General features: G+C 33.2%; 7 protein-coding genes across 9 annotated transcripts in view; 5 read left to right on the top strand and 2 right to left on the bottom strand.

Moving 5' to 3' along the window:
* Positions 1-1,923, top strand: part of LOC132703020 (protein Skeletor, isoforms B/C) — a 40,842-nt gene extending 38,919 nt beyond the window's left edge. The window contains exons 11-14 of the mRNA XM_060672030.1: positions 368-561; positions 615-839; positions 1,542-1,727; positions 1,786-1,923. Coding sequence (XP_060528013.1) covers positions 368-561; positions 615-839; positions 1,542-1,727; positions 1,786-1,791 — 611 coding nt within the window. The 3' untranslated portion in view covers positions 1,792-1,923. The remainder of the gene's footprint in view (positions 1-367; positions 562-614; positions 840-1,541; positions 1,728-1,785) is intronic.
* Positions 1,896-3,230, top strand: LOC132704193 (protein Skeletor, isoforms D/E-like). The gene has a single exon (XM_060674072.1). The coding sequence runs from the start codon at positions 1,896-1,898 to the stop codon at positions 3,228-3,230; it is 1,335 nt and encodes a 444-aa protein (XP_060530055.1).
* Positions 3,231-5,833: 2,603 nt separating this feature from the next.
* Positions 5,834-8,502, bottom strand: LOC132703022 (serine/arginine-rich splicing factor 7-like). Its single transcript, XM_060672032.1, has 4 exons — positions 8,445-8,502; positions 8,059-8,272; positions 7,813-8,005; positions 5,834-6,197 (listed from the first exon to the last, which is right to left on the bottom strand). The coding sequence occupies exons 2-4, from the start codon at positions 8,249-8,251 to the stop codon at positions 5,975-5,977; spliced, it is 609 nt and encodes a 202-aa protein (XP_060528015.1). The 5' UTR covers positions 8,252-8,272; positions 8,445-8,502; the 3' UTR covers positions 5,834-5,974.
* A 295-nt stretch (positions 8,503-8,797) lies between these two features.
* LOC132703718 (ester hydrolase C11orf54 homolog) lies at positions 8,798-14,509 on the top strand. Of its 2 annotated transcripts, XM_060673149.1 has the most exons (8): positions 8,798-9,047; positions 9,339-9,438; positions 9,600-9,682; positions 10,474-10,572; positions 10,631-10,806; positions 12,244-12,408; positions 13,970-14,233; positions 14,283-14,509. In XM_060673149.1, the coding sequence occupies exons 3-8, from the start codon at positions 9,604-9,606 to the stop codon at positions 14,457-14,459; spliced, it is 960 nt and encodes a 319-aa protein (XP_060529132.1). In that variant the 5' UTR covers positions 8,798-9,047; positions 9,339-9,438; positions 9,600-9,603; the 3' UTR covers positions 14,460-14,509. The 2 variants fall into 2 exon arrangements, with proteins under 2 accessions (XP_060529132.1, XP_060529131.1); XM_060673148.1 differs by lacking the exons at positions 8,798-9,047; positions 9,339-9,438 and adding an exon at positions 9,456-9,554.
* Positions 14,510-15,103: 594 nt separating this feature from the next.
* LOC132703426 (gamma-glutamylcyclotransferase-like) lies at positions 15,104-16,059 on the top strand. 2 transcript variants are annotated; one of them, XM_060672674.1, is made up of 3 exons: positions 15,104-15,362; positions 15,413-15,546; positions 15,655-16,059. In XM_060672674.1, exons 1-3 carry the CDS (start codon positions 15,258-15,260, stop codon positions 15,941-15,943), a joined length of 528 nt encoding a protein of 175 aa, XP_060528657.1. In that variant the 5' UTR covers positions 15,104-15,257; the 3' UTR covers positions 15,944-16,059. The 2 variants fall into 2 exon arrangements, with proteins under 2 accessions (XP_060528657.1, XP_060528658.1); XM_060672675.1 differs by having other exon boundaries at positions 15,108-15,362; positions 15,736-16,059.
* A 1,973-nt stretch (positions 16,060-18,032) lies between these two features.
* Positions 18,033-19,790, top strand: LOC132703683 (dolichyl-diphosphooligosaccharide--protein glycosyltransferase 48 kDa subunit). The gene is made up of 6 exons (XM_060673091.1): positions 18,033-18,216; positions 18,270-18,508; positions 18,645-18,899; positions 18,953-19,087; positions 19,145-19,303; positions 19,357-19,790. Exons 1-6 carry the CDS (start codon positions 18,090-18,092, stop codon positions 19,744-19,746), a joined length of 1,305 nt encoding a protein of 434 aa, XP_060529074.1. The 5' UTR covers positions 18,033-18,089; the 3' UTR covers positions 19,747-19,790.
* Positions 19,791-21,370: 1,580 nt separating this feature from the next.
* LOC132703682 (U4/U6 small nuclear ribonucleoprotein Prp31) lies at positions 21,371-24,280 on the bottom strand. Its single transcript, XM_060673090.1, has 5 exons — positions 23,696-24,280; positions 22,452-22,779; positions 22,099-22,389; positions 21,820-22,044; positions 21,371-21,756 (listed from the first exon to the last, which is right to left on the bottom strand). The coding sequence occupies exons 1-5, from the start codon at positions 24,241-24,243 to the stop codon at positions 21,652-21,654; spliced, it is 1,497 nt and encodes a 498-aa protein (XP_060529073.1). The 5' UTR covers positions 24,244-24,280; the 3' UTR covers positions 21,371-21,651.
* Positions 24,281-24,835: the final 555 nt, after the last annotated feature.

Here is a 24,835-nt window from a genome sequence, read left to right on the forward strand (position 1 = left end):
GATAGGAAAATTTGGCTTAAAACGTATTATGAACTGTATTGAGAGCTACAATTTTCGGATTTAGAGCTTTCGTCTACTATGCAGGGTGCGTATGTATGAGTATCCTATTTAACTTAATAATTTGATTTTTGATGATTATTTTTTTCTATATGTTCTTCATTCATCTTTCACCAGCACCTGCCTCTTTTTATATGAATTACCGATACCAAATCTCATTTTGATACACGAAATACCACATAGTATGGGAATCAAACATGTTGAGAGGTTGTTTAGAATTTACAATGGAATGGATTCGTTGTATTCTCAATTTTTTTAAATAAAATTTGCGCTTCGTTCGGTTACTGTTATTGTAACATGTTTTGTTTAGGACACGTTGGGTGGGGCATTTCGTGGTACATAAATGGCTTGCTGATCCCTGAAATACACGTGGTCAGGGGACAAACTTATACCTTCGTTGTTGAAGGAGGCAAGGACCCAGAAATTCCTGCCAAGTACCATCCATTCTACATCACTGATGACTCCGTAGGTGGTTACACATATAAAACGCAAGAGGAAAGAAAGGTTGGCGTAATTCCATAAAATATTTATTTTCTTGATAGTAATTTTGATTGTAGAATGTGAGCATATTTGCTGGAGCTCAAACGAGTAAGGATGGTACCGTATATCCAACTGGCACCGGAAGGTTGTGTCATTGGACCGAAACTAGTGATGTAGATGCTGACGATTACGAATCTTTTGGTGCCTACCAGAGAACTTTAGAATTAATATGTGATCCCGGAGAGCCTGGAGTTATTCAATGGACGCCAGATAATGATACTCCGGATACAGTCTACTACCAAGTAAAATTAAATTTTATTTATTCCGAATATTTTGAATACCGGACTAAAGCCAAAATTAGCAAAAACTTAAATTTACAAAGTTCGTTTCACGAGGATGGTATTTTAGCTTTCGCTTCATTTTTATATTTTGGATGCTACAACCGTTTATAAGCTCATAAATTTGTTTCAGTCTATTTTTAATCCTTTTGCATTTGTTAAGAAAGGTGAGGCAATTGATGACGTAAGTATAAGCCTTAGTGAAATTTATACTTGTAAAATTTTTATACGCCGCTCATTGTTTCTCCTGACTATACATACCATACATACATACATAATATAGCAAATATCCCTTTTCGTTCAGCAAATATTCCTAAGAATTAACATTAACTATTGACAAATACAATATTTACATATTAATAAGTATTGTGTGCTATTTGCTTGCGATGCGCGTACTAGAACAAACGCCTTCTCCAACCTTACTTTAATGTCTGTTTAGCGTAACCTCAAAAACTTTATTCGCTGTACTTCAAACAATATAACTTTAGGTACTTTCACTAGTACCACTATTTTTAAATGTTATGAATGAATTGAATAAAATAGTACAGTATGTTTACATTTAACTTAAATGGCCTATATTTTTATTTTCTTTATTCTTTATTTATATATGTTCTGTTTTGTCCGGTTGTGTTTAATTTATTTAACAAAGTTTTCTTGTCATTGCAGTGTTTCTCGCATCGGTACTTGGGGTGGAAAATTCACGTCCACGACTCTTGCGATACGAAAACAGCCGCGAGTGAATTAAAACCAACCATTGTAGCGTCGCCGACCCACACTTTTGACTCATTCTCAGACAAAACAGAAGCTGAACTAGAAACCAGCCCACCAGCGTCTGTACCAGCAGTGACAAGGGTAAATGAAAATAATATCGAGGACGTCATTAAGACCGATAAACCTTATCAAATTACAGTTTTAGAGCAGACCACAGATCCTACCTCAGTAGATCCTAGACCGGCTAGTGATCCGCCACAAGAACCATCACCACATCAGAATGATTCGTTACATCAGATAAATACGACCATGCAATCACATATCTCACGGGTCGCACCCCCAAATTTTCGACCGAGTCCGACATTAGAAGTGTCACTTGAAGAACTTCACGCTTTCGGCACATTTAGCACTACCACTCCACCACAGCGCGTCGCTCAAGGTTACATAATCGCACCGCCATTGCATTCGAAACCGTTTCAAAACAAACCTCTATTCCATACACACGCGCCCGTGAGACCCTCGCCTCCAAGACGCCACTTATCATCAAATCCCGCTAAGCAACCCTACTTTAAAGCCACACACCCCACACGATACGTTAAGCCACATAATACAAAACCACTGCCGAAGGTCATCGCCTTAAATCCCGTAACTAAATCTCCCCCAATTATATTATCCTCTCCTAGAACTGCGGGTGTGTCTGAAACTGATCTTTTGGTAAAAGACATTGAAATTTCCCCAATACAAGCTTCTACTGAAAGAGAACCGAATGTCCCGGCACCAAGCTATTTACTGTCAATTTCAAACTCCTCTGCAGATGTCCTCCGGCTACCGCTAGCTAAAAATAGCGGGTTCAAGCCTGAAACTATAGTCATCGAGAGTGGATTTAAGCCTATTATCGGCAAAGTTATTGAAAACAGAAATGACAATGACAGGATCGACCTAGAGTTGAATCCGGAAGGCCAAACTGGAATTATAGCAACGAAGGGCAAAAAAGTCATACCCATTGATAGTTTCGAACCTATCTTTATACCATCTCCCACAGATAAATCGTCAAAATCGCCAAAAACTTCAAAAAGGCCTCTCAAGAAGCACGCCTTGAAAATAATTTTCCGCACTAGACGTCTGGTCGATCCCAATTTCGAACCCGGAATGGCCGCATCAGAAAGAACCGATTCTTATTATTTACCTCCACCTGGTCACACAGAAAAACCCAAAATATTTGACCCAAAGCAACCATCAAACATAGATGTGGCAAGTCCATCCAGCATGGAGTTGGCGGCATCACCTCCCGATGTCGTAGTGACCTACGATGGTAAAAAGGTGTCGGGAGCAAGTTTAACTGCTAAAATATTTGACAAATCCAGATTGTTTGAACAAACAGGTTCCAAAGCAACAGAATTTATCAAAGCGCGACCTCAGTTCGGGCCGTTTCGAGGTGAATTGCCTCCGCTGGGTTCCGACGTATTATTTGACGGCAAGGAGCCTTACCATCGAACTCCCAAGGCGGGTGTACTAAGTAGAGAGCTTGACACTCCACTTCCGCCTCCACCAGGAAGCAGTTCTACAAGACTGACGAGAGTGGAAAGATCAGCTCATCATAATCCCGAGCACACCGCACAACAGTCTGTATTCAACAATTGGTAGTGGATCATTCGTGCTTACAATATCCTCATTCAAAATGCTGACCCTGGTTTTGATTTCCGTTATGCTTATTCGTTTTTAAGATTAAGTATTGTCGTGGTCTAGTTAAGTTTTCTGATTACAACGGGATGTTTTTATTCGTCCCATTTAATCTAATAAAAATTAGTCTTTGTGATCAGTATCTTTTAAGTATTTTTTTTATATTAATGCTGTTTGTAATAAATATTTTTAATACAATTCTGACGTCTTTTGAATGGCTCAACTACAAATGATTATTCGTCGCCCTGTACTAACCGGGCTGTTGGCTCTTTTCGATGTAGTCGGAATGTGTTCAACAGATTCTGGAATGGATGCAGAGGTTTTTCATTGGAAACCAAATGTAACCTTTATCAAAATTATTGGTTATTTTATTTGGCTGAGGTACAACGTTTTTGCAAAGTATTAGTGTAAAGGGCAGCCAGATAAGAATGCAAAGTAGTGTACTCTCGGAAACTATCTGTTGTCGATATTTGCAGTGGCCAAAAGACCACGGAAAATATTTTCGAATTTATAAGATGCAGGGGACATAACTGCGATCTTCAATTTTTAATCTCAACAAAAAAAAAAGATAAATTGATATAGAGAATTAATTTATTGCTTACGTGTCCAAAAAAGCATTGATTTTCACAAAGTTACAGAGTTAGGAGATTCTATATCACTTAGATCAGTTGAGGTCTTTTAATTTTGGCCTATGGAGGGTAAATTTAAAATAACGTTTACTTTATATATGGGCAAATAGATGGCAATCGATTTATTCCAAAAATTTGATAAGAGATTAACTTATTTTCATTTTTTTTTTAACAAAACACCCTGTATATTATTTATGGCCCGATGCACAATAATACGACCTTCATTGAAGATTTTTTTCTCTATATCTGCTTTCAAGGGTTTTCTTACTATCCTATATTTTCAATCTAAATATCACCTTAACTTTGTTTAAATAAATGAAATGGCAAAAATACACTTTAATTAGCACATGAAACCAAAACAGGAACATTGGAATTTAAAACGTAATAACCAGCTATATATATAAAAACATTTTTCTTCAGCCACTTAATCAACTCTAGTATTATTTGCGTACTAAACCTTCGAAGTGCTTCTGGATTAATAGTACACAATTTATTTTTAGTACAGCCATAGAAACATACTAGTTCGTTTAAACAGCCACGATGTGGAAAATCCAAGGTATACAAATCGGCTGATCGGAAATTAAGTAGAAAAAACTTTGTTGGGGTAGCATGAAATGTTTTCAGATATACAAAAACAAAATTACGTTAAGGATATTCTGTTTAAAATAAGGTAAGGAAGATAAATTCTGTATGATAGTTATCAAATACCCTGTACAATTGCATGCACATTTATAAGAACAATGCAAAATGCAAATACTACGTAAAAACAGGTTACTTCAAAATTTATTTCTTGCCCCACGAATCCGAGCATTTTCCGGATATTACCGCACGGGTTTGTGAGCAATCGGATGTTTCGGAGATTTTACCGCTCTGGTTGAATTTTGGCGTGTATCAATTCTGACAGACATGTCAGTGGACGTATATTCGTGTTGTTTTGCGAAAATGTACCCAAAACAACACGTTTCGTAAACTTTTTAAGTCACTCGCTTTTTTAACACTCGCTCCAGTGGTGCCAAATAAACTCGTGACTCAAATGCCGTTTACCACACTTGTTGCATAATATACTATTTTATAGTAATAGGTCGGTAGGTTGGTTTTTGACCCTACGATTAAATAACAAACAACTCCTTACTTTAAACAAGGTACCCGCCCTTTTGTTCGACGCATGTTTTTTTAAAACACCGTTTCAAAAATTAAAAAATAAGATTTTTTTTTTATAAGAACATGGGACCGGAAATGCAGTCTTGGTTAGTTTACAGTTAGACACAGGGTAGCTTTTGAAAAATCTTGCGTCGTTTTCAAGAAAAAAAACGTAAACCAGTTTCCTGCATGTCCCTGCACTTAAAATTTTTATTCTAGTTAGTTAAATTAGCCTCATATGACTACACATAAAACTGCTTCATTCTAACGAATCTGGATACAATGTTAATAAAAACCGATTAGAATTTGTTGCCAATTAGGGACATAATACAAGGCAAAATACTAAAAAAAAAAATGGACAAAAAAATTGTTTATATTGCTTAGATGTTTTAAAAATTGTTAAGTCAAAAAAATTCGGTAAGGTCCCCCCACCCCCGATTACATGGGACACAACTACACTTCATAGTTTTAACAAAATCGGTCAGTCGGTGAGAAAGATATTTATTAAAAACCCTTTTGTTTAAGTTTGACATGTATCTTGAAAACTACATATTTCCAAATCCATGTTTATATGTAAAAATTTTCTTTCTTAAATCGTTGGAACCCTGATAATGACCAAGAAATAAAACTTTTTTTATTTTAGTCAGGAAATAACTGTAAAACAGTCTGGTACGATATTTCAACAAAGTGACTAGAAGATTTTAAATGAAGAAGGCACCTTAACACACTTATCGTTGGTTGCAAGGCGGGAATCTTTGACAAATATAAAATAGATGTTTCTTTGCTGAACGGTGGGAACAAAAATCTAAAGTTGCACTTAAATGATTTATTGAATTGCTAACCTACATACACAAGTCAATACTTGAACCTTTTCTTTCACCCATGGTGACATAGTTAAAAATAGAAATAAGAACATTTAATTGAATGATGGGACTACTCTTAATCCTGGTGATTACCATTTTCCTTCGGGGCAGACCTGCTCCTGGACTGGGATCTGGACCTGGAACGTTTTTCGTTGGAACGAGAACGGCTACGGCTTCTCTTTGCTGAAGCCGAGCGCGATCTATGTGATCTGGAACGACTGCGCGATCTCGAGTTGCTCCTGTTGCTCCTTGAACGACTGCGGCGATCTCTGGATCGGCTCCTTGATCGACTGCGAGACCTGCAGGTAATTTATATAAAATTGACATGTGCAGATGTTAAAGGTGCCTATAGTTCTGACTAAGTGGGGCCATTCACATTGAATAATGTGAAAAACACATGAAGTGGTATTGGATTATCATATCAGAAATTAAAGCATCAGTAAATGAACATACTATGTATGTCCTAAGACAATCATTGAGTCCTTTTCTTAACTTCCAAACCAATTAAATTAAATAAAATGGTATAAAAGTATTTAGTTGTGTGCAGGTATTTGTCGTCTGCAAAGGAGGTAGAACTCACAAAAGCAAACTGAATCAATATTATGAAGATAATATGAAATTACATATTTGAATGCATTGATTTGGAACAATTTTTTGAAACAACCATATATTATCATTAATGGTTTAATGCAATAGCTTTAGCCAAAGGTAGCACCTAGAAAAACAATACCTGTTTCAACACTCAATACATATTCTGAAGTATAATTAAACACAAATGGGAAATACTTCTATAAAATATCTGACAATGTGGCTCTTTATAACTACATTTTGAAAATAGCCTGCTTGAAAAATTTGAAAAACAACTGCTTTCAAAATAACTACTGTGAATATTTTGTACTAAGAAGTACTATGGAAATTTTAAACAAAAACCATTTTGACAATTTATCCATAATCGTAAGTGGCTTATAGGTGTCTGACGGTGAAACGTAATTTTAGGAAATTATTAATTTGATATAGTACGCCTAGAGTTTTTACAGTTAAACTGCAGATAACTGAACATGGCAATTTTATGTCTCTAAAATAGTACTTTTTATAGGAATTTTTGACAAACCTCTTGCTCTAGAAATGTTTGGTACCATCTTTTCTTGTAACACAATCTTCAAATAAGCTAATGTCACAATAAGAAAACACTGATGACCCATATTTTTGCGAAATATGTGAATTAGTGGGAGCTGCCAAACTTGCTCAATACTCAATTTATTGAATCACGACTGCAGCTTATATAAAAATAGGAAACGCAAACCCTTCCCAAAAACAAATCTTTAAAACTTTTAACTTTACCATTTTTGAATTATAGTAGCCTATAAAATTTGTAAGTTAATTTTTTACCATTTATTTTCATTGTGAGCTTGTGAGAGGCGGTCGAGTGACATTGACGATAGTGCTAATTCAACTAGGGGTAGAAGACTATACTCTCACTGGCTCACATGTAGGGTAGGTAGAGTAGCTTTCTTGTACGTTTTGATTTAAGCAGTCGTGCGTGCAGACAACAGATCGAGCGAGCGGCGTCTCTACGCAGTTCGAAGAGTGTGAAGAGAGGCGTACACTAGTAGGTCGAGTCTCAATGTACTCAATGCTTTCGTTACCTGTCTATCGGCCACACGCTATTAACCTATAAACATGGCATCAACGTCAAGCCAATTTTTCTCAAAACAAGTTTAACAGTTCACTGTTTTTTTTTTAATCACTTCATTGTTTAGTAAAAACTGTACAACTAATAGGAAATAAGTTAGTCAATTTTGACCATGAACTATAGTAAACAAATTTAACACAGTTAATGAAAGAAATGTTGCACAGTGAACAAAATTTAAAAAAACCAATGGGATGTAAAACAACATTAAAATCAAAAGTTACCTATCACGACGACCTCTACGATATCGATTACAATCTCTAGCATAATGTCCTCGGTCTCCACATTCATAGCAACGATCATCTGGATGGAATGGACGCCCCCGAGATCTAGGAGGTGGGCCCCTAAACCTACCACCACCACTCTTACCATTTGACATCTCTACTCTAGCTCTCCGTCCACATATAGTCCTCCCATCTTAAAAAAAAAGTATTGCTTTTCAATTGCATTCAGAAATATGCATTAGTTACCTAATCCTCTGACCGCGTCCTCCGCATCTCTGGAATCTTCAAATTCCACAAAGGCAAATCCTGGAGGATTTCTGGCAACCCATACATTCCTTAGAGGTCCATAATACCGAAAAGCATCTTCAATTTCTTGTTTTGATGCGCTATTTCCCAAATCGCCGACATAAACTTTGCAGTCGGAATTATAACGCGACATTTTTTTTGCAACTGCTCGAAACTAAAACCAAAACGACTTATCGATCCATAGACGCTAAGTCACAAACCGCCCACAAGTCAAACAAAAAAGAGGGTTGCAATAAAATAAGTATAATTTAGCTGAAGATAGAAGAAAACAATGCCTTATGGGACTACCGGCAAATTTACTTTAAAAATGTATAAGAATCACTTACGAAACTGGAAGCGAAAACCCAACAAGCACAACCGCCATTAACAAAACGGAAAAGAACATAGATCAAAAATGCCGAAATGAATAGACATGATTTTTTTCAGTGATCCATTTGGTCACAGACCACACACCAAAATATTGGTTGAAAAGATGAGAAAACAAACTTCGTTCAACTTTTAACTTAACGCATTTAATTTTTGGTAAAAAATAATAGTATTTCACTTATAAATAAAAGCTATATAGATAGTTCTCAAAATTTTAACCACTGTATATAATTCTAAGCCAGATCCGCGGCATTCTTTGGTACATTCTCACCATAGTATTAATTAATTCTGTGATCCTCTCATGTCTCTCTCTCGTAAGGGCTTGTGGGTCGTGATTAAAGTGGTTCTCTGACAAATCATTCTATGAAATGCATAGACATATTTATGCACATAATTGTCAAATGTCAAAATACCATAAGGTGCTAAAATCTACCGCGAACATCCGTGACTAAAGTACTGGAAATGAAGATTATAACATTTTATAAAGAAGCAGATGGGATCTATAAATGCACACGGATAAAAGAGCACACGGCTAGGATTCGACGAGGAAAAAATAGTAAAACGTAGGCTACAATATTGTTATTACGGGAGGGTATAGAGGGAGGGAAGCGATCTAAACCCATGGATGCTATAGCTAGATTCATTGGTTTTTATGATAACCGCGTTCTTTACTTAAAATTTGGATCGAAGCCCTAAATACTAAATATCATAACCTCTACACTAATTTCCGTTAATTTAGAATTAAAAATTAGACAACGCAATTCTCGTCAGTGAAGCAATTAGTTGACAAGGTCAACAGTTTTCAAAAACATTCGTTCTGATTTATCTAATCGAAATATATACTTGTCTTCTAGATAACAGGCAGCAGCCGAATGAATGAATAGCTATAAGGTTCATAATTATGTTTTAGAAGCATTAAATGAATAGCGAGGTCAGTTGGTGACATTGGTAAAGGTAAGAGTTGTTTTTAATTTAATTGATTTCAGGATCCTTTACTTTACTTTTCTTGATTGTTTTTTAGAAATAGCAATGAAATTTCATTTAATTGTTTTTTGTTCATTGTTATCAAGGTAACTTTTATTTTTATATAAACAATAGAAAAAATATATTTTTAGCGGAATGTCGTCATTAAAGTCAGAAGATATATCAGTAGAAAAAAGAAGGTTGCATGTGCCTCCATTGGAAGAACTTGCTAAAGGTAATGTGGGTTATTCACGTTTTACGATACGCACAATTACGGCCGAAAAATTTTGCTTTTGGCGGTGTAGGGGGGTTGTTTATTCTAGTTAATTTTTAAAATTAATTTCATATCATACAGGTTGTCTCAAAACTGCTAAAAATAGGAAGTCATATTTTTGAATTTTCAAGTCAATATGAATGTCTGTTTTATTAACGTTTATGATATCTACGGTTTTTTAAATAAATTTGAGTTTTGTAAAAGTTAACCTAATTATAAAGTTTCCAAATATTAAAGCAGTAAATGTAACAGGAAATTATTTTTTCATAGCAAATTCTTCGGGTTTTCACAGAATACCCGAAATTATAATATAGCGAATTTCGTTTGCATTTCATGACAGTCAGTGCACACTGAGGGTATTGTTATTTTCTATTAGGCAATATCTAAAAAGAGACGAATTCGCTAGTAGATGATTTGAAATAGGTGACTGGTATTTACCACTATAGACACTCCTCATACGTCACTTTCGGTGATTGTAAATGACAGCTGATCAAAAGATGAGGGTGTTCTATTTTGATGATTGATTTTTTGATAATAGACGACCCTATACTGTATACTTTTTGTAACTTTTATACTTCTATCGGGACAACCTGTATCATATCAAAGTAATTTTAAAAAGTAATAACCGTAAAGGCCCCTATGATTACTTTTAAACCAAAAGTAAAACTTTTTAAAAGCCTCATGACAGTATTCCAATAACTTCAATGATATTAAATAAAATTATACAGTAGCGTGTATTCATTATATTTCAGTGTTCAATTCAGAATTAATTAAAAACTTCGAAGAAGTTAAGGTAGAAGTAACTGACAGCCCTGATTTATCTCAAAAGCCTTTTACACTTGCAGATAAAGGTATGAGAAACTATTCATTTTGCTTAATCAATTGTTAATGTTTAATTAAATATTTCAGGTTTAAATGGAAAAACAAAATTAATAGAAATTGGTGGTGTACCTTATTTAATACCTTTGGTTAACAAAGATAAAGTGTATGATTTAAAAGACGTTGCAAATTTAATAGATTCTAATCCTGCTTTTGTTATTGGTGCTGGTGCTGGACCTTATCACTATGCGGGAGTTAATTGCGAAGTACCTAATTTTATTCTAAATAAGTAGTGTATGAGGTGTCCTATTAAAACTTTCGGTGTTATCTCGGGAACTATTAGCTTTATATGGCCTGCGTAAAAAATATGTTCCGAAAAAGGCCATGAAACATTGCTAGTTCACGCAACATCTGTGGCGAATAAGAAAATGAATTTTTGCAAAATTTTGCCTTACCCTATGTTGTACGTTATGAATAATATTAATAACATGCATTTGAAAGTAAAAGTTAGGTTAAAAATATTACGCGTTTTTTTTTTAATTTAAATGCAACAGTAGATGTAGTACTAGGTAGTAGTTAAGACTGAAAACCTTAGCTTGATATCTATATTTAAAGGAAATATATTGGTAGCGCTCTTTTTTGTGAAAATTCTCAAAGAATATGAGAAAAAAACAATGAATTTATTTTGCTATCGATAATATTTTCTTAGTTTTTTTCATAATTATACCGGGTTTTAAAAATAAGATTGTTGAGGAATTAATTTTTCGTATTAATTACTATTTTTGCAAATATCCTCAATTTGAAAATAACATGTAATGCAACAAGTTCGATAAATGTCATTTTAGTCACGAGCTTGATTTGGCAAGAGTGAATCGCAGTTTGGTCTAACCTGATAAAAGTCAAAATAGGATGGCTAAAACCTACTGAAAACATCCGATCGCTCCCAAACCCGTGATTATAGTACCGGAAATGTTCGAAATAACCCTATGCCTGGCGTAACGACGCTGAAATCTTAGTGACACTTGCGGCACGGTTGATCGTTGAGTAGAAAAAAATTTATTAACATACGGTTTTCGCTGACTTTGTAAGGTTTAAAAAGCACTCAATGTTGTTTAATACGGAGCTAACATTTAAATAAAAAACAGATCCAACCCTCTCTCATTTACCTTTTCCATATTCACAATTTTGAAAACTGAATATAATTTAATATTTTTTTTCAGCATCCTGCCCTATTAATACTTTTCGAGTTACAACTGAAATTTTTAGTCGGACAATCGGTATAGGGTGTACAAGTTAGGATATTTCTATAATAACTATATAAACTATGGAAACTTCCCATCGTCTTTCATTTCAATGTTTTACAATCAAAGTTAAATCAAAGCTTATTGGCATTTTGTGACATGCTGCATATCGTTAAAAAGAGAAAAAACTCTTATTGTAAACTTGATCTTATATCCAAAAACCAACGAAATTGAAATTTTATTGGTGCTATTCTATTCTAAGAATTTGTAAAGATCTTTTTTGTATCTTGAAACGATCGAGAATATGCCGTGCCTTACAGTTACCGAAATCTATAGAAACATTTATATTTGCTCACCCTGTGCACACCGTTTAGGAACGTATATTCAACTAAACTAGACTTTAATTAGACTACAATAGAAATCTTTGTCAATTTTGCCCTTTAAAAATTTATCTGCTCGTAGGGAATTATCAATATAAGTATAAAAAATGGAACTGTAAATCAACAGACGAGAATTTCGAAAGTGGTGGACGTGGACGAACACTATCTACAAGAGAAATTACCGGACAGTGAAACTCGAATCTCTTTGCTTGGAAACTTCTTTGCCTCAGAAGGAAAATCTGGAAAGGTATGCTATTAAGTAAATTCAAAAAACCTTGGAAAATTAACCTGAATCGTTCATGGGCTGCGGAAAATACACTTTATGCAAGAGTTAGGGACACTGTTTTTTTCTACGAGGATATGAAAAACAATTTATTTCTGTAGCAATAAAGAAGCGACAATTTATTACTAATTAATATATTAATCGTGAATGATAATGGATGAATGAATAGATTTGTTGAAATTTGACATTTTCGAAAAAGCTTGTTATAAACCCGGAATTTTTTTGTTTAACTTCGAAGATATCTCAAAAAGCTATTAGATAATGAGGCCGCTAATACTGTAACTTCACACACTGAAATGTTAATTTTTCTAAGAATTTAATAGGATCAGGGCATATTTTGACAGAAAATTGAAGAAAAATGCCACATCATAACGGAAAATTGTCAGTAATCATGTTGGTTTTTGCACGTACACGGTTTTATTCATTTGAAAGCGAGATTTTTTCACAGGTTTAAGTTGAGTTTTGTTTTTTTTTTGCATTATAATACAATAATATTCGTAAAATTTAAACGGTATGATCGGCTCATTCCATTAAGAACTGCTACAGTAGAAAATGGTACATATTTATACATTTATACATATTTAGTCCTAACTAAAATGCAATATTTTGAAAACTATAAATATTCGGAATATAGGTACACCTTTTCTTGTAAGTAAAATAAAAGTAAACTTCTCAGATTTTTTAAATTTTAATTTAATTTAAAATTTAAACGACTAACTTAATTTATTAAACAGGCCTTTTTCTAAAAAGAAGAAGTCATTTAAATGTAATTTTAAAAGATTCCGGTGTATAGGTAGGTCTATTGACAAAAAAAAATTGAATTCTCAAAAACACTGAAACATGGGTATAGGATATTATATATGAATATAGAATTTTAAATTAAAAAAATATTTAAGATAAGGGTCCCATTTTCGATATAATCTGCATATAAAAAACATTATTTTTTTTACATTGAAAATTCGCATTAGACTTAAAAATCTCCTAAAAACTGTTTTTATCTTAATCACAGCTGATAAAATTGTAATTTTGTCTTATTTAGAAATATCTAGGAATTTTTGTTACTTTCACAAGAAAGTGGGACAAGACAAAGAAACCTGAAAAATCGAACTCAAATATATATCGGATATATACAAATGTGATGACAATATATTCCGGCATATCATTCGTTCGTTTGTTGAACTCCTACTCGAATTCTGCAGACGTTTGCCAAGATCTCACATGGCATTGAAAAATTGAGTGTGCGAAGTGATTTCGGAGTGCGAGCATTGAAAATGGGCAAGTGAGATCTTAGCGAAACGTTTGCAGGATTCCAGTCGAAATTTGACTAACGAACGGATGATATCCCGGAATATATTGTCATCATATATCGGATCAGATATATGTTCGCAAATGGTTAATTTAGTTTCTGAAGTATCAACTCACTCTTCCAGAACCAGATATGGGCTTTAGTAGTATGTTGTATAGATTTAAAACTCAATTGCAAAACTTTTTACAGGCGCGAAGAATAAACTTTGAAGAATTTTAGGTTGTTAAAGTGCATGCAAAGAAACGCACAGGTTCCCAAAATTTCATTGAATGTCTCAGAAACGCCATTGAAAAAGAGTATGGCGAAAAATTGGTCGGCGTGGGTGGAACATTTTTGATTGCAAATGGAAAGGCAAAGCAGCATGTTATGAGAGACTTTTCCAAAACTGAGCTTGTAACCGATGAAGATGTAAACAATTGGCTTAAATTTTATGAAATGTCTGCTCCTTTAGTGGCTGTCGGGACTTTTGTTAGCAATGATGGGGTCAGCATTACTTTATAAAATTGAATTGATGAAGAGTGTTCAATTGTAGGGTGATTTAGACCTGAGAGTACAGCATTTTCACAGTTTTAGTCATCATGGTGATGCAGGACACTATCATTACGATGTCACACCACATGAAGTGGAATATCTGGGCTATTTTAATACAGCCGAAGAAATATATCGTCTTGATAAACCAGTTGAAACTCACAAAGTGGGTCGGGACTAATATTTAATATGAATAAATTGTGGTATTCGAACGTTTTTTTTTTTTGCATAAAATCCTAAATTTTCTATTTGCGACAAATTAAACATCATCGCTTCAATAATTTGGACGTGTCCAGTTGTCTGAGGTTTTTACCGGTTTTATTATTATTATTAGCATCGCATCGCATCAAGTGAAAGTAAGCGGGAATGTGAATTAGGACTTAATATTAAATGATGAATCGTTTCTATTTAGTGTGGCTTTAATACACGAAAAACCAAACCAAAACTGGCAACGTTATCATCATGCAACGTCTTCATTTGGAAGTGGTGATTTAATAACTATTTTGAACCAATAAATCGCGGGCCAAAACTGGCAATGTTGCTATTAGTCATTTTCTAGAAAAGTAAATTTTTATAAATTGGTTTTTGTTATTTTTTATTTTGTTAAAAACAAAACATGTAATTTTAATTGGTTCTACTACAGGAACCAATTTATTTTTTGTTTGGATGAGAAACCGGTAATCTTTTTCTTTAATGTTGAACTTTAACTTTGAACTTTCCATAAAGCCAACGGGAACTATACAAAACGAACGCAAACATGAAAACAATACAATTTCCAACTTCTCTTGCAAACTATAGTAATACTTTTTTTCGCCAGAGGTCTCATTGAATTGTAAAATTGCAATAGTTTCAAATGTACTTTGGAAAGTTTATTAGGCCTGTCAACCAACGCAAAACTATCATCCGTTATCTATGTATGATATACGTCGGAGATCAATACATACATATAAGATATTTGAGGTTATGAAACGTGTATAAGATGGTTGAAAAATTTTTATATTTTGCGTATGGAAGCAATTTGTTATCCCATAGGATACATATAAACAATCCGAGTGCAGTAAGAAGGGGAATAGGCAAATTGAACGTAATGGCAAATTAACAGCCAAAGCAACGAATCAAAACATTAAGTTGTAGGATTATCGATTAAGTTTTGTGACTTATTCTAAACGGTGGGGTGGTTGTTCGGCAACGATAGTGCCTAAACAATCTAGCGTTGTTTGGGGGGCAGTTTGGGAACTCGATAATTGCCATAGGGAAAGTCTTGATAGGTAACATTCCTATTAAAAATTTGGTTTTCTACGTTTCAATAAAAATTTTCCTTTGGAATAATTTGTTTTATGAAAAATTGACCATGTATAATATTTCAATTCTTTTAGACAAGAGGGAGTTGATAAAAATATATACATTCCAATATCAGTACAAATAGAATTACCAGAAGGTGGCTTAACTCTTTGCAGATCTTATCGACAAACAGCTGATCCTGTTGATGATGCTTTGGAAAATTTACCCCTAGATTTCCGTCCATCAGAACCTTACTTGAAAACAATTATTAAAGGAGCTGAAGAATCTGGTTTACCTTCTGATTATTTAGATTTTCTGAAGACAATTCCTCACAATGGATATCACGGGCCAGTAGATGTTCAGATGCCATTGTATTATCATTAATTTTAATAAATTGTTAAGCTCCCAAAAAGTATGTATTTTTATGTACATAAAATGTAAAATTTGCTTTTGTTGAATTTTACATGGAGCAATATTTTGAATAAAAATTGTTAATTCGTTGTTTTTGTGTAAAGGTTGCATTATATGTTATTTAAAGATTGTTCCTTTGAAACAGAATTATCAGAGCGACATTCTGGAGTTTTGTACATTACATTGAGATTATGTTAGAATGTCTGTCACTCTTAGTAATTATTAGTTTGCTTAGATTGACCCTAATCACTCTATTCTATTTTTGCCAAAAATAACATACCCCTTCTAAAAAGTCATTTAAAAGGATGTAAATTAACCTCCTTTGGAACTACGAACGTTATAAGCGGTTGGGTCCAAAATGTGACGATTTTATTTGTTTTAAAAAACTTCAATTACTGTTATCTGCATTTGACAATAGGTACAGATAATAGAAATCGTTTAGTCCCTAACTAAATATAAAAATAACTGTTATTTTTCGTTTTATAGAAAAATATGGTATAGGTAGTGAAATTGAAATTATAAATTCAAATAAAACAGGAAAAAAATAATCAGCATCTCAAAATTAAGTTGAAGGAATGTACGAATCCAGCACAACATACCTACCGGTATGCCGACTTTTGAGTAAAACGTGGTTGGTTTCAGTTATACGTCACGCGTATAAATAAATATAAATGAATATAATGAATTTCCATGAGTGGCGTAGTTTAAAATTTAGGAGATTAATTTATTTAAAACTTATCAACTTACTAAATTACAAAATATTTGATAGCTTTAGAAGAGCATCCATATGTGGAGGTCACATCATTCCTTTAAGCTATAAAAGAGTAAAGTACATAATTTTTGAATGTGAAAATTTTCCATCTTGAACATAAGAGAAATTTTGGTCGATAGGGGGCTTTATTTCCAACAAGTCATAATAATAATTTCTTTGTTAGTTAAAACTAGCAGCCACTAGCAGATCTTTAATATTCAGTTATATGTTTTGACAACATTAAAAGTTATAGAGAAGAATGGCACAGAATAATCAGCAGCAATTATCAGTTTTTAAAAAGAACTTAAGGCACAGTAACATATTGCCACGTGCCATATTGTAAAGTGCTTCTGATTCTCAAATCAAGTCATATAAGTTCCTTGAAAAGAGTTACACTGAAGCATCTTATGTTGGACGCCATTGCACAAATAAAAAATAAATTTTATCCTATTAAAAAATGCAGCATATGTTTTTATTTAATTTGTTGTGATTTTTTCATTTAAAGTCTTATTAAATAATTCATATATTTATTCAGTTATATTTTCACATTGTGTTCGTTCTCTAACGTGCCACTATATCTTCTATGAACTTCAAAAAGAGTTATTAAAACACTATATAAAATGCTATTATAATTAAAGGTAAGTCGTAGTTGTGGCATAAACCACAATCATGTCTACAAAACCAATCTGGAGTGTGCACCTGGAAAAAAATATTTATTAATAGGATATCTTCCTTTTATAATGTTTCATGTGAGCTTACACTTTGAAATATCCTCAGCATTTCTGGAAAAGCAATTTTTAGATATTTTTGCAGTTTTAAGAGTCACATTTCGTGAATTCGACTTTTACATTTTCAATAGAGGTTAAACCTAAAGTTTATAAAAACAAATTGTTTGCATCGAGTTACGGGCACAAATTCGGAAAAAAATTGCTGGTATCGTGTCTATACTTGACTCCCGAAGCAAAATCTTTGAGTAATCATATCAGGTACATCAAAACCAAAAGTAATCAAAATTATTAACCAACACTATAAAAAAAATGGGGGTGTAAATTTTAAATAATTTACATTTACGTGTCTACGAAGTCACACGAAGACACTGTTTGTAAAAAATCTGGTACTACCGACAGGCCGTACGTTTCTATGAGTAAAATCTTACATATTTAGGCCATGAGTATATTAGATAACTAAAACCATGTAAGAGGGCAAAAAAATAGCTAAAATCCTCTCATTATAATAAGATATTCTGCGAGAGAACGCTTACCACATTCCAATTAATTATCTATGGCAGTTTTGAAAATGACGTGACGTGGCTAACTGAAAATTGTGATTTTTCCGTGGTCTCAGGTGGCAGTGCGGTATTTATTCATCATGAAGTTGTTACTAGTATTTATTTTTTCCACGATTTCCCACATTTATGCCCAGGGAAATACTCTGGTTTTATTGGAGAACCAAGTTATTAAAGAAACTCACTCCTTATTTTTCAAATCTTTGCAAGGTAAGCAGAAAATTTTTGCTGCAACACTGGACCCGGCTTTTCAATTGTTTCAGAAAGGGGTTACACGTTGACTTTTAAAATAGCTGACGATGCTTCACTAGTTTTGTCGAAATATGGTGAATATATTTATGAACATCTTATAATATTTGCACCATCTGTGGAAGAATTTGGTGGCAGCTTAAATGTAGATGTTATCACTCAATTTATTGATAACGGTGGGAATATATTGGTGGCCGGCAGCAGTGTTACTGGGGATGTTCTTAGGGAACTTGCTTCTGAATGTGGATTTGAGGTAAGCAGGGGTAAACTGCAAATTTAATTTTATTAAATACATTTGAACTATTTTAAGTTAAGTATGTGAAGTAGTTTTTTATTTTTCAATTTAGTAATCAATATTTGGAAGAAAAAATTATGTTCTGTAAATTTAGGTTGATGAAGAAGGTGCATTTGTCATTGATCATTTGAATTATGACATTTCTGATGAAGGGGAGCACACTAAGCTTGTAGTTTCCACAGATAATCTTATTGATGCACCAGTTATAGTTGGCTCTAAAAAGGAGCTTGCCCCATTAATTTATAAAGGAACAGGTTTATTGGCCGACTCTGATAATCCTTTGGTCTTAGCATTATTAACTGCTGATAGCACAGCATACAGTTATCAACCCAATCAACCAATCAAAGAGGTATTTCTTGTTCTACAGTCACACACAATTCATCCTCTAATGCATTTTTTTAGTACCCTCATGCTGTAGGCAAGGACACTATTTTAATTGCAGGATTGCAGGCCAGAAATAATGCTAGAGTTGTGTTTAGTGGATCGCTAGCATTCTTTTCTGATGAATTCTTTACTTCTTCATTGGAAAAAGCTCATGTGAGTTGCACTAATGTGATATTTTAATGGTAGTAATTTAAAAAATTTTAATATTAGGGAGGTGTCAAGGCAGAAAAATCAGGAAATGAAGATGTTGCTATTGCGATAAGTCAGTGGGTCTTCAAGGAACATGGAAGATTAAGAGTTAAATCAGTAAATCATCATAAGGAAGGGGAAAAGACGCCACCTCAGGACTATACCATTATGGATGATGTGGTAAGTATACTAATTTCTATATTGCGGTGGCCCATTACAAATGCAAATTGTAGGTTTATACCATTGAAATTGAGATTTATGACAGTGGAAAGTGGAAGTCATTTACTGCAAATGATATTCAGTTAGAGTTTGTAAGGATTGATCCATTTGTTCGCACAACCCTCAGGAGACAGGCGTCAGGTGCATATGAGGCCAAGTTTAAAATCCCAGATGTATATGGGGTTTACCAGTTCAAGGTGGACTATGATAGGGTTGGTTACACAAGACTGTTTAGTACAACACAGGTTTCTGTGAGACCCTTACAGCATACTCAGTATGAACGATTTATTGATTCTGCATACCCATATTATACAGGGGCATTTTCAATGATGCTGGGGGTTTTCCTGTTTTCATTTGTATTTCTGCACATGAAAGATGATGAGAAGAAAAGCAAAAATGAATAAATTGTAATTATTACTTAGTATATAATAATAAAGATTTAAATTAACTTTTTTTTTAAATTTTTCTCTAATTTAAATTTGCTTTTTTAATAATATTTTAATGATTTAATATAAGAAGCTAACAAAAGAAAAAGTAAACTGCAATTTTTACAGAATTTATTAGGAGCAAGTCATAAGAACAAAATGAGAGTTATGGAGATTACAATTTCATTAAAACGTGCTCTAATGGATACCCTAGTGTGAAAGATCTCAAATGTTTGTCATCTCTCAAAACAGATACACCATGGGTTGGTAATTGCAAAACATTTTACAGACAATTGAACTATTTTGATATGTGTATACATATATTTTTTTAATGTTATGATCCCCTCATTTTTAAATAGCTTATTTGGTACAATCGATATTTTAATTATTTAAAAATGCAATAGGTTGGCAATGAATATTTTTGCAACCAGTTCATGATAGGCTAACTTTAATCGCATGAATAGAAGAATATAATTAATAGAAATATTCAATTTTAAGGCCTGGTGATTTCTTGTAAATAGTTAATTAAATAAATTGGGTACAGTTAGTCTTTTTCCACCCTATGGAATAGAGTAAAACTTCATCCAGAGTACTTTTTATGAACAAATAGAAGGATAAGAGAGAGGGACGCTGAGTTTCAGACACCTTTGCTCAAAAGTTAATTTTTAGCAGTTTTCAATACATAATTTTAAAAGTTAATGGATTTAATGTCATTTACGTCCAGCTCTACTAATTTCAAAATGATGTTCAAATTTTCTAATTAAAAGATTTAAATTAACTTTTTTTTTAAATTTTTCTCTAATTTAAATTTGCTTTTTTAATAATATTTTAATGATTTAATATAAGAAGCTAACAAAAGAAAAAGTAAACTGCAATTTTTACAGAATTTATTAGGAGCAAGTCATAAGAACAAAATGAGAGTTATGGAGATTACAATTTCATTAAAACGTGCTCTAATGGATACCCTAGTGTGAAAGATCTCAAATGTTTGTCATCTCTCAAAACAGATACACCATGGGTTGGTAATTGCAAAACATTTTACAGACAATTGAACTATTTTGATATGTGTATACATATATTTTTTTAATGTTATGATCCCCTCATTTTTAAATAGCTTATTTGGTACAATCGATATTTTAATTATTTAAAAATGCAATAGGTTGGCAATGAATATTTTTGCAACCAGTTCATGATAGGCTAACTTTAATCGCATGAATAGAAGAATAGAATTAATAGAAATATTCAATTTTAAGGCCTGGTGATTTCTTGTAAATAGTTAATTAAATAAATTGGGTACAGTTAGTTTTTTTCCACTCTATGAAATAGAGTAAAACTTCATCCAGAGTACTTTTAATGAACAAATAGAAGGATAAGAGAGGGGGACGCTGAGTTTCAGACACCTTTGCTCAAAAGTTAATTTTTAGCAGTTTTCAATACATAATTTAAAAAGTTAATGGATTTAATGTCTTTTACGTCCAGCTCTACTAATTTCAAAATGATGTTCAAATTTTCTAATTAAAAGTTTCCTTACACTTAAAATTTTTGGTCTTCAGTTTTTGGATCAACTATCTAGCGGTGGTTTGGTCAAAAAAATATAAAACAGTTCCATTAGTATTTTATTTACAGAACATTTTGGAAATTTGTTTAATTGCTAATTATATATTCAAAGATCCAAAATAAACGCCAAAGTTTCTATCATTAGGTGGTAATATCAACGGCTCCCTAATAGGCTGTCTTTTCCCTTACCATTGCCTTTATTCTTTATACCATTTAAAAATAGGAAAAAGGAATGGTGAATCGTGTAATTAGTATATATCTTATTACCATCATCAGCATATGGGTATTAAAAAAAAGTTGTTTTTTGTTCTTGAACACAAAAAAAATTTACTTCTTGTCTAACTTTAAGAAACCAGAAGTGTTTGAAAAGTACTTGGCATCAGCCTCATTCGCGTTAACTTCTGCCGCTTGCGGGTTAACAATCTCCAATCCCTGCAAGAAATTGTTAAATAAATCATTTGAAAAGGAGACGCTAATAATTAAATTTAAATGTACCTGAAGCGGGGTGAACGCCACACTGGAAGCGGTACCTGAGATTTGCTTTTTAACAGTGGTACTTCCGCCCCAAATTTGTTGCTTTTGCAGATTCTTCTGTAATGTTTTCGAAATCCTTACTTTAGTTTTTTCATCCACTTGAGGCAGTCTTATTCTGCCTGTTCCTGCTTTGCCTATTGTGCCCCTGGTATAACCTAAATCTTCTTGGTATGCATCATCTTCAATCTACATAAAATCAATATTGAAGAGAATATTCACTCTTGAACTCTATATACTAACTTCAGCAAAATTCATTCTATTGGCGTGCTTTCTGAATTCAGTCAGAGCATATCTTTCTTTCATCTTCCTTACTCTTTTTCCACCCCTCTTCTTTTTTGACTGATCTATTGGTTTTGGTAGTGGTTTTACGAATTTAACTGGAGGCGGCTCTTGTAACTTATCTAACTTGCGTTCGATTTCATCTCGTAACATTCGTCCAATCCTGCCGTCCGTACTTTCGTGGCAGGCATCTACTCTAGCGGCTAAAGTGCATTTGGTTGCTACCAATCTGGCTGCTTTTCTTCTTAGATCCTAATCAAATAAAGTTTATGAATAAACAACTGAAACAAATATGATCGATTTAGTATATTTACCGGTGGCGTGTTTTGAACTATTTCGGAGTAATAAACGAATCCTGTGTGAGGCAACATTGTAACCTGGCTAAAACCTGCCAAGGTTTTCTTTTGCTGCCCTAACAGTTGAACATTGCAGGCCGGGATTTTAGATAATCTAGTCAGTCCTCCTGCAACACCCATTATTTTTGCAGCAATTGATGCTCCAAGAATTATCGATATGTTTGGAGCTATGAATGTCATTCTGCTTTCTACATATTCAAAGATTCTTAACTTGAAGTTGTTTAATTCCATTGCCATATCACAAGCCTCATTTATCTGTTCTTTTTCAAACTTTGTCAACAGCGTCCTAGAATGTGTGTAGTAAATCCTTGTATTACCATTTTATAACAAATTTTAGCATAACCAAGTACATTAACTGACATATTTATTTATTAACTTATAATTGACTTGAAGTTTTAACCATAAATAAATTACTTATTTCATTTAAATATAAGGTCATAAATAGATATAAGTTAATTCTAACAATAAACTGAAAGTATTATAAATTTTCGGTCTACGCAGGTTGGCTATAAGAATATCATCAATATGGAAAATAATTCCCTAATATAAATTCATTATTCTTTTAATTTAGCGGTTGCACTCTCCTATGTGATGTTTGTTTAATATAATTCATGGATTTCTAGTTAGTGAGGCCATACACTCTACTATCCTTAGTCCACTTAGAAGTAACAAATATTTCTGTAGAACATAAATGGCCACCAGATATTTTTTATTCAAATTAACAAGCAGTCGCAATGGAATCTGATAATATTAGGAGCGCAATATTTTGTATCTATAGACCTCAAATATTTTAAATTCAGTAGGTATCAAATAAAGTCTTTTTTAATTTGAATTTTAACAATTTAATACAGAAAACAGAACAGTAAAAATAATGTCTGGAGGCAGTGAAAAAAAGCTTATCAGATTCACAAAATGACAACCTTTATCAGGCAGTCTACATTAAGAAAAAGATAGAATATTATAAATGTAGTAAGTAGTATAATATATTACTGATATTATAGTTTTATTATGTTTTTTTTTAATAAACACTACAGAGTAACTGTAAATTCAAAGTATGTAAGTTAATGGTATTTGAAGCATTTTTTGATAATGAATAGTCAACATTTAAACATGCTTCAAACAACAAATCTTAAATTTGGCGAAATGATAAAATATTATTCTTTGATTTAACTGTTAATTTGAAGTGGTTTTTCGCTACTCACCCCTGTGTTGTGGATGCTGTCACTGATACAACCATAATAGTGGCCTGAGTAAGAAATTGCTGCAATACTTCATTGTTTTTTGCTTGATCTAAATCATTGCCCAACTCTTTCACAGTTCTCACATATTCTAGTGGACTCACAACTAAGGATTCCAACTCGGGAAATCGTTTTTGATATTTATCTCGAACAAATTTGTGTACCGTTAAAATTTCGTTGTCAATATCCTGTGCCATATCATTGGCTTCAACTATTAGCTGATATTCTGGGTCTGCTTCCACAGGGCCCACAATATCTATTGGTTTTCGATGCTGAGTGGAATAGCTTTCAACTTGTTTTATTATAAGTTTTAAACGATCAGAATCTCTCAGTTTACATAATTCCCGAACTGAATTGATTTGTGCCGTATCTATATCCATTGTTAACTGCTTCAAATCAGGCTTCTCTTCTTTAGCTTCAATCGTTTCTTCACATTCCATAGTCTCTTCAGAGCCCTCATCTTCATGATCATTGTCTTCCAAATCAGCCAGTAATTCGTCAGCTAGAGACATTTTCAAAAAGTAGGGTTTAGAAAATGGGCACAGACCACTAAACTAATTATTTTCTGTATGTTCAATTCAATTCAATGATGCGTTTCACAGATAGCTGTTGATTTTTCTGTATGTATTATGTATCTTCTTCTTTTTTCTGGCTGGCAAAATACCACTACGTCTAAAGGAACTTTCGGTGTCGAAAATTAATGTAATTTTAATCGCTGCTTTTAGCAATTAACAACTTTCACAGTTTGATTTATCACAATTTTCATATATATAAATTTGTTAAAAATAAAATTTATAATATTACGAGCGCAGCGAAGCGAGTGTTTAATAAGTGTTGCATACTATACTTTTTCTACGACCGTTAGTTTTTGGGTACATTTTCGCAAAACAACACAAATACATTCACTGACGTGACCGTCAGAATTGACAAACGTCTCAATTCAAGGTGAAAAACATCCGATTGCTACCATACCCGTGCGGTAAAATCTCGGAAATTTCCGAAGTATCTCAGGTCCGTGGGAAATGAAGGATATGGTAGTATATAGAAAGAAAATACAATGTGCCCTAGGCTGGGTCATTTGCACATTTTTTGGTATCCGCCGAG

The sequence above is a fragment of the Cylas formicarius genome, unplaced genomic scaffold (assembly GCF_029955315.1).
Source record: "Cylas formicarius isolate icCylForm1 unplaced genomic scaffold, icCylForm1.1 PGA_scaffold_6__28_contigs__length_40554024, whole genome shotgun sequence".
NCBI lineage: Eukaryota > Metazoa > Arthropoda > Insecta > Coleoptera > Brentidae > Cylas > Cylas formicarius.